Here is a 9,162-nt window from a genome sequence, read left to right as displayed (position 1 = left end):
TCTGTTATATTATATAGTATATGTGGATTCGCCATCAGAAATTGCATTCATCATCTGGTTCAAGAGCGAAATTCTTGCTACAGCTCTGATCCGTCTACGTCATAATAGATTTTTTTTTGGAAAATACATCAAGCGCGTTCTAATGCAATCGACGCGTTAACACTAGCGCGTACATCAAATAAACTATCTTGTTGCGCAACTTGTATGCAGCGAGTGACGTCACCTTAGTGGATATAACGCCGCAATTGAAAATACTACGCAGTATATTCCCTGAGGTGACGTCAAAACCTAGAATATAACAAATGGGATCCTCGCAGCTATGGTCACGTGATGGCGTATTGACCTATCACTGGTTCGAATCTACATAGCCTATGTAACATAAAGCAATAGTCTCAACAATGAAACTTACCCCAAACTGTATCATGTATACACCATTCGATAAAATGTGTGTCAAAATGGGATCGGCTTTACCTGTATAACTATAGCGTCACAGATTTGAACCAACCACAAAAGTGCAATTTACATAAATATATGCTGTAACAAAGCGCGGCGCTAGTACAAATGGAATGGGTGAAAGTATGCAAGCGAATTCATTAAGATATATATTTAAAAAGATACATTTCTGTCATTTCCTAGCGCTAGGCAAAGGATTTTCACATTGGCAAAGAGCGATTAGCCACGAAAATACCAAATTATAATCCCTCGTATTTCAATTAGCGTGTCCATGAATTGCCACATTTTGCGTTATGTGGCTTGACGAGAAGCAAGAAAAGTTCAGAAAATACTCTTATGTCCTAGGTGAGATGACCTTTTCATCATTGATAAACACAGTACTTGTACCAAATGATCTAGTAAAAGTTTTTATTCAGTGCAACAACAAATAATGTATATATTTTTTTACATTCTATAAAAATCTTCAGCCGTTAAGTGTCAAGTAATAAAGATGAATTTTCATCATTAAAAGATTATGCTTTTAGTGTTGAAAAATAATTGGAAAAAAGGATACCACAGATTAAAACACAGACCGCTCGTTTTTATAGGGCCTATACGCTCCATTCTTCCTCCATCTGTTTTTCCTCTTTTATAATAATTTCTTTTTCTTTCACTATATTTGAAAATCAAGGGATGGTACGGTGTCACCACTGGATGGTATACAAACCTTCAGAGAAAAGAGGGTTGATCCTCTACATCAAAACTAACTGAAATAACAATTTACCATTGCAATCTACTATCATCTTCCTTTCAGCAAAATATTGCTCAATATTTCGCTTCTTTACAATCAATACGACTATATATCATAGTTAAGATTTAGTTTGAACACTTTGAATGAAAATCTGTATATTAGTTGTTGGCAGCGTTGGCTTTCCATAGTTGTGATTGACCGGATTAAACTGAACTCTGATTAAGACAGAAGTACATGACTCATTGACACCATAGGGCTAATATCCAACTTTGGATGCTTTAAGATTGTCATCCTTGGGTTTAAGATTCTCGTCCTTCTCCCGCAGGTCCTCCAACATGGTCTTCACATACTCTCTCTGATCAGATAGGTGGTTGTTGAGGTTCGAGGATTTGCTGCCTGGTTGCAGCAACCGCTGCACGTCCTTGGCGTTGTAGACAACAAAGAAGGCCTGGCGGACGTCACCTCCAGAGCTCTGCATATTGACAAGAATAGATGGTCAGCCAAGATATAAAAATCATAATTGTCTTTTCTCTTTTTTTCTCCAAAGCATGAAACAAAGGTTACATCATCAGTGAAATAATTGGAAAAAACTAGGTAGGCAATTCTATCATAGATCGAAATGAAGTGGTCATAGCATCGCATTATTATTTGCTATGCGTGTCTTTTAGCATTCATCGTGGTGTGCAAATATTTTCTGGTGACTGTTAGTCCTCACATTTCACAACTGACTTTCAATCTTCAGAGCATTTGTCAAGAGAGAGATTGAGAAGTCTGAGCTTTAGGCAATCCTAGATTTCACAAGGACAACGAAACCATGACCAGAAAGGAGACACCTCAAATAGTGTCTTTTCGCCTCTGATGTTCAATTTTGCCCCCTGCAAGGTACATTTCTGGTGTTGTTTTGTCACTGACCGTGTGTTTCTAGGACTTCAAATTTTCTGTCAAAACAGCAAATTGCAAAATAAGATGGCAAATGCTTGAGCAGTTACTTCCCTGTTCGATGTTTCATATTGGAAAGAAGCTACAACAAAATCACGGACTAAGACTGAGTCAGATCTGAAATTACCAGCTGCACCGCAATCTTCTCTTCTCCCGCTCCATGTCCACCACCCCCTTGGACTTCAGGTATGACAATGCCTTGGAGATATCCCGTCGTATGAGGGCGCTGTCCACCATGGAAGGCATCGTCCCACGTTGGTTGATGTACTCTGTCAAGGTCTGGATATGGGTGGTTCTACCGAAATGGGTGAAAGGAGTCAATATGCAGTGTTTGGCGAGACTGGCATACATAGGGTTGATTTTTACTTGACAAGGTTCTTCCGAACTGCTGTTGTCCAGATTATCATCGATGGAGATCTCAGTTTCTGAATGGATAAGAGACAATGGCTTTTCATTAGTGATTACATTTAGAAGTTACAGATCATTAATGGTCTTAAAAGTTCCTGAAAGCTGTATTACACAAAATATGTAAGCTCATTAAACAAATAAAATATCCTCTTATACCGTGTTTGATTCTAAGTGTGTTGAGAAATGTTATTTACAAAACCGAATGATGAACTTTGCATAGGGTTCTCACAACATACAGATGTTAATTATCTTAACTCATTATCGTCCACTAGAATTGCCTAAACTGCCTTTGACGTCATTATTTCACGTTTTATTTTCTATATCCAATGATAAGATATAAATAATTCACCTCAATAATTGAAAGCAAAACCTTGGAAAAACAAATCCAACTATCAACAATAAACTTTTCTTTAACAGTTACTACCAATGTGATAACTGTTGCCTTCCGACAAAAACAAACTTTCCGTCCCGAGAGGAACAAGATTACACCTTATATTGTGAGCATAACAGAACAGTTTTTCTTGTGAAAAATACCAATCATCATTCATAGTTACTCGTATTGACATCTTGCATGCTCATATTCGTTGCCAATGCCTTGGTTCTTAGTCTCTGTTTCCTGCGCTGTTGAAGGCTTGAAAGAGTGTAGAGGTAAGGGTTAATAGCGGAGTTGATGGGGAGAAGAACTACAGCTGACCAGGCATACATGTCGGCAGGAATTTCGGCAGCACCGGTTTTCGCTAGAATTCCTACGAGTAAGACAATGGAAAACAGTAATGTTCAGGGGCCCATTTCATAGACTTTTATAACTATGGTAACTTTGCCATTTGTATAGCAACTATGGACACCTTGGTTATGAATGGTTCAAACCGTAGTTTCCATTATGCCCTCGTATTATTGTGGTTAACATAATGGCAAATTTACCCAATTTCTAAATCTTAAGAAACGGGCTCAATAATGTAAGGTTAACTGCCTTGCGTGAAGATGAAGTGTGGTCTCTATAAACAGGAGGGATAGTGTTCTGATTACACTAACTTTTCTAACTAAAGGAGAAAATACATTCTTTCTTCATTATGGATACAGAAGCCACTAAAACTCGAATTGATATGTGGCATCAGATTGTATTGTATTACTCTATCAATTAATATTACTATTTACCCATGATAATAACAGGCATCCAACAGCAGAAATCTGTGCCTACAATAAGCGCCATCTTGGACGCCAATTTGATCTGACCGTTCAGCCGTCTGCTATGTGATGTTTGCTGCTTCCGTCCGGCCATGCGTGCGGATGACCTGTACACCTCAGCGAAAATGACGACATAGCAGATGAGCGTCACCATGAAACTGAAGAAGTTTATGCCCAAGAAGATGAAGACGGAGTACTCCCAACCAGGTTCTGTTTCCGGTGTGAGGGGAATGGCAAGGCAGACGCTGGACTGCCCGTAGAAATGCCCAGCATAGTCTGGCACCAGGAGTGGGACTAGACTGAGTAGGAACGAAAAGATCCAGGTCGCGACGATGAGGACCAGCGCCTTCTGTGGTGTTAGGTGAAGCCTCTGCCTGAAGGGAAAGACGACGCAGAAGAGCCGATCCAAGCTAATGATCATGACAAGGAAAACGGAGACCTCACTGGAGAGCATCGATAAGAACCCTGCGGTCTTGCAGAGGACACTGCTTCTCCACGACTCAGAGTGTAGGTAGTACTGTCCACGGTAAGTCTCGTCTGTGGCGGCAATGATCATCATGTAGACTCCCATCATCAGGTCGGAAACCGCCAGATTTGAAATCAAGTGGGACTGGACCTGATTGAAACAAGAAAAATGAAAACTCCCCTGGTAAACTATTGAACCGATTGTAGTGACATTGACGTTACTTGAGGAGCAGTAATGCATGCAGTTTGACTTGATATGCAAGCACATCACATAAAATCAGTATATGGAGTCATATCCTTTATGGACCACTTTTCAATCGACAGTATTTATAGTCTCGAAACAAACATACAGACAGGAAATTTTGGACTTATCCCAGACCTACCTGGCTATTCTCCACTCGCTTGCGTTGGAGGATGCGATAGGAGACCACAAAGGTGTTTCCTATCAGAGCACTGATACCCAACACCCACATTAGGATGCGAAGCAGTTCATTGTTGAGTAGGTTATCACACGAGGAAAAGCGGTCTTTCTCTGTGTGGCAATGGACGTTTGAATCGAGTAAGCAGCAGAATACAAAATTATCAGCGTGCCTGAAACAAAGCGATGAAAACAAAACCAATTCGAAAAGTGTATATACTTTTAAAGAATTGCATATAATTGATGAACAAAAGAAAGAAGTTAGTTGAGCAGACACATTCTATGAATGGGTGGATGTCAGGACTTGAACGGCTGCACGTCCTTCTCCGAGCTGTCGGTGTTTGGAGCACTTTGCGCAGATGTAGGAGGTTGGTTTGGCACAGAGGCAAAGGCTGCCATTGCATTCCTCTTGGCTCTCTAGAATATCAGCAAGCTAAATGTTTATCACATCTTCAGCCTTTCAGCGCATATCACTACCATTTTACGTCTTGGTGCGCTTCCAAACAGACTTTTGATACTATTGCCGTGGCTTGATCTAACCCGGAAAAACTTTTTTTACAGCGCACAAGCATTTCAAAGAACATAGTCCAAACAGGGAGCCTACCATTGTGCCCCACCTGGGTTGAGTGCAGCACAATGTGGATCAATATCTTGCTCCTACTACTGAAACTACTACTGATACGACATTTAGTACTTCTATACAGTAATGCTATAGTGTATTGCTATATTACCGCCAAACTAGTACTAACGCTGCTACAACTTATTCAGCCACTACTACTACTGCTGCTTTCTGCTTTTTCTATTGCAACTACTACTACTACACTTCTACAACAACAACAACAACCTACTACTACTACTACTACTACTACTACTACTACTACTAATACTACAACTACTACTTCTACTAATTCTATTTCTACTACATCTATTCTATAATGGACTCCTATTTTCATCGAAATTCTTTACCAGACGAACAATTCTTTGCCAAACCCAATAGCATCAGCTTTCAATTTTTAATAAATACCATTTCCTACTCACAATTCTGTCAGTGTATTGTTAACTCCCATGAAGAGATCTTTGTTTTTAGGTCCAGCATCCACTGAGGTATGGGTGATGTCTCTGTGAAATAGAAAGAAGGGGACTCGCTTCATGATAATTACAAAGGATGATATTCTGATAATCAAACCTAGGTTTAACCCTAGTTTAAACTGGAATTTTAAACCAAGGTCCTACGGAATTCTGGGCTTTATAACATTTCTTCTGTTTTGGAGGCAATTATAACGCACCAATCAATGTTAAAATTCATTATACGTTGTATTTTTCTATTCTTCCCATATCTAGACTCCGTTTGTGTATGTTCATACTTCTCTTTGTCTCTTGGAAAGAGATGTTCAATGAAACTAACCTTCAACACATTGTTGTATAAGCAGAGATCAGGAAATACCAAGATATTGGCAAAGTGTGTAACATGTTTGTCTTTGGATCAAACCGAAGCAAAAATCTCTTTAATTGTATAATATAGGAATAAATGAAAAAATACATGCAAATATAAACATCAATTATATATTATGTTGTTAAAATATAGTTACCACTAGAATTAGACTGGTTACTTTTTATCAAAATCTTAGACCTGCAATAAATGTACAGAACTTAATCAGTCACCGAGCATTATCACCTATCCTATACATAACGCATATATATATATTTATACATAACGCATATATATGTATATATATATATATATAAACACACACAACACACACACACACATATATATAATATATATATATATATCCATGTGTGTGTATGTGTGAGGGTGTGTGTATAAGTCATCTGCATTACTTACAAATTTCTCAAACTTTTCAGAGGAAACAGAGCCCCAGCCACAATATCATCTAACTCATTCCCCGACAGATTCCTGTGGTGAATGAACGAAATATATCAAAATTTATTTTTATTTATAAAAGATCAAAGCACCAACAACATATAAGTGATACTGTTTTTTTATATAGTAGTTTGAGTTTACATCAAAAGAAAATCAATATGGATGGACTAATCCTGGTCGTCAAAGGTAGGCTTAATTAAAAATAATTAACATAAATTATGTAAATCGATCTTCGTATCCAAATAAATTTTGATTCATATTAAAAAAAAAGAAAAACCTTGTTTTAAATATTCTATCGGGAGCAATCGCCAAAATGAACAAGTCGGAAATGGAGGGGGGTGGGAGTGGTAGGCACTTGGGAAAGAAAAGAACGGAGAGTTTCAAGATTTTATATGAAATATCATACTTACATCTTATAAAGATTCGTGTTGTTTAGGAAAATTCCGGGAGTAAGACGTTTGATTCCAGTAGATGTCAGCTCCCTGTAAATGAATATAATGATATTGATATTTCGACAATGGGCTTTCCGAATGAAAATGGTCCTGTTACATGCCAGACATACCTACAATATAAAGAACATTATAGCTGAGGGTGTGTGTTTTTTGGGAGAAATATGGTAATTAAAAAATATATTTTAAAAGTCTATAACATTCTTCGAAAGCATGAATGACACAGAAAATTTCTACAGATACAATAATTGCGAGGCATGAAAATGAAGAAACTTGATATAAGACCGTCATCTCAAATCAATGTACGAGCATTAGATTATGTTTCATACCTTTCATCAGCATCCAACAAGACGTAGATGGCAAAACAATCACATCGAAATATCAGTCATCATGTAAGTAATGTCTAGATATTTCATGACTAGTCTAACGGAACTTAAGTATTAAGTATATTAAGTATTAAGTGGGATGGCATAAATTTGAGTTTCATGACCAAACATTGTATCGTGAAGTATATGGTCTTGCTTTTTCTTCTCTTCCTTTTTGTTCTCTTTTACTGCTCATTTTTATATCTTTTTCACACCTCATTTTCATCTTTCTCATCAAAATCTATAGGGAGAGGTGCAATCTGTTGTCCCCTCTAGCACCATCGGTTTCACCCCATAGTCATACATACAATTCAGCAAGATAAGGCAGGTTAGTCAGCGATATAGAGATAGGCTCGTCTTCGTTCGACTCTGTACGATTGTCATTTTGGTAAAGAGTGCCCTCATCAGTAGGTTCCAGAACAAGTGGTACTTCAGAAATGCGTCTGTGCGAAAAAGTTATTTTATACATGATATTCTTACATATGCATATTCGTCAAAATAATTGTCAGCATAATTTAGTTTTTAAGTTATAGCAGTTTTGCTTATAAAGGGTTCTTTTTTGCTACTTCAATTTGGTGGGGATAAAGAAAAAGGATATGATAAATGCGAAAGGATATGAAGGCCTTACCTATAATATAAACGTGCATAAAAAAGATAAACACTAGTATGTATAGGATAGCAAATGAATAATTAAATATATTAAATAATGCTTATTTAGATAAGCAATTGATAGAAAAGAAGACGTCAAGGAATAATAAAGGGGGCGACCAATCCAAGGGACAGGGATCAAAGTAATTTAGTAGTAAGAATAATTTTTAATATGTAAAAGGATTTACTTACAGTATGCGTATATCTCTGTGAAGGACTGGTGGGTTGTGGCTTTTCCACGAGGGTCTTTCACACGTGACTGATAAACCGAAACATGTGCAATTGATTGGGCAGGTAAAATCTATGAAACAAAACAAGATGAAACATATCTTTAATGATATCCAGTCTAAAGAAAGGTGAACCAAAAAAGGAAAACATTGAACATTAAACCGAAATGTTACAAGGGTTTTGAATTTCGCATGTAATTCTAACTACAATGACCGATCCGGTGCAATTATGTCCAAATAAATGCGATGATGAAGGAATGAGTCAGCTTCATCATTTGTTATATAATTTACACGTAGATAATCATGATGATGATAACATCAATAATAATAATAACAGTACATTTACCCAGGGTAGCCACTTCAGTTCTGAAAAATTGTTCTCTCAGCGGGCCCTGCTATAATTATTACCCCCCCCCCCTCCCCGAGTTCCATAAATAATCCCAGTGTTTCAGATACCATATAATAAAACACAAAAGTAGTGCTTAATTCTGCTGGAACATCAGTTCTCGATAATTGCAAGAGCCAATCAGGAAGCAGAAGTTCCACTGTTGTCATGGTAGTTGACTGTCCTGTAAGACTTGCTTTTATAGTAACTTTTTTTAATGAAATGGAGCCCAGTTTATTACTGTTCTTCCCATTCAAGTATATAGATTTCAACTTGGGATTTTTTTTTATGTCCCATACTCCCACTAAAGTAAACTAATCAATCTATATCAACTGACCACAGTACAATTCGTCATCTCCTTGGGGCACTGCGTCTGACCATCACATATCTGAACAGGGGCAAGGCATATTCTCTGGCCTTCGATCACGTCTTCGGATAGCTGCTGACAAGCATAGCTCGAATTCGGACATTTGTATTGATCTGGGATAAAAGAAGATAAACAAATTAGCGTTAAGAAAATCCTGGATTTTGGCATATCACATCTCTCCAATGGTAATGTTATTTCTCGTCATAATATGTTCCACCATATTGCCTTAATAAAAGTA

The 9,162-nt window shown here is 37.6% G+C and overlaps 1 protein-coding gene across 1 annotated transcript in view; it reads right to left on the bottom strand.

Moving 5' to 3' along the window:
- Positions 1-273: 273 nt before the first annotated feature.
- LOC121421906 overlaps positions 274-9,162 on the bottom strand; it is a 142,507-nt gene continuing 133,618 nt past the window's right edge. The window contains 12 exon segments of the mRNA XM_041616707.1: positions 274-1,655; positions 2,250-2,278; positions 2,281-2,547; positions 3,085-3,276; positions 3,686-4,331; positions 4,564-4,771; positions 5,637-5,717; positions 6,445-6,516; positions 6,894-6,965; positions 7,606-7,740; positions 8,138-8,246; positions 8,903-9,037. Coding sequence (XP_041472641.1) covers positions 1,440-1,655; positions 2,250-2,278; positions 2,281-2,547; positions 3,085-3,276; positions 3,686-4,331; positions 4,564-4,771; positions 5,637-5,717; positions 6,445-6,516; positions 6,894-6,965; positions 7,606-7,740; positions 8,138-8,246; positions 8,903-9,037 — 2,162 coding nt within the window. The 3' untranslated portion in view covers positions 274-1,439.

The sequence above is a fragment of the Lytechinus variegatus genome, chromosome 9 (genome assembly GCF_018143015.1).
Source record: "Lytechinus variegatus isolate NC3 chromosome 9, Lvar_3.0, whole genome shotgun sequence".
Classification (NCBI taxonomy): Eukaryota; Metazoa; Echinodermata; class Echinoidea; order Temnopleuroida; family Toxopneustidae; genus Lytechinus; species Lytechinus variegatus.
Note: the sequence above shows the minus strand (reverse complement) of the source record. Positions and strands in the feature narration are given on the sequence as shown.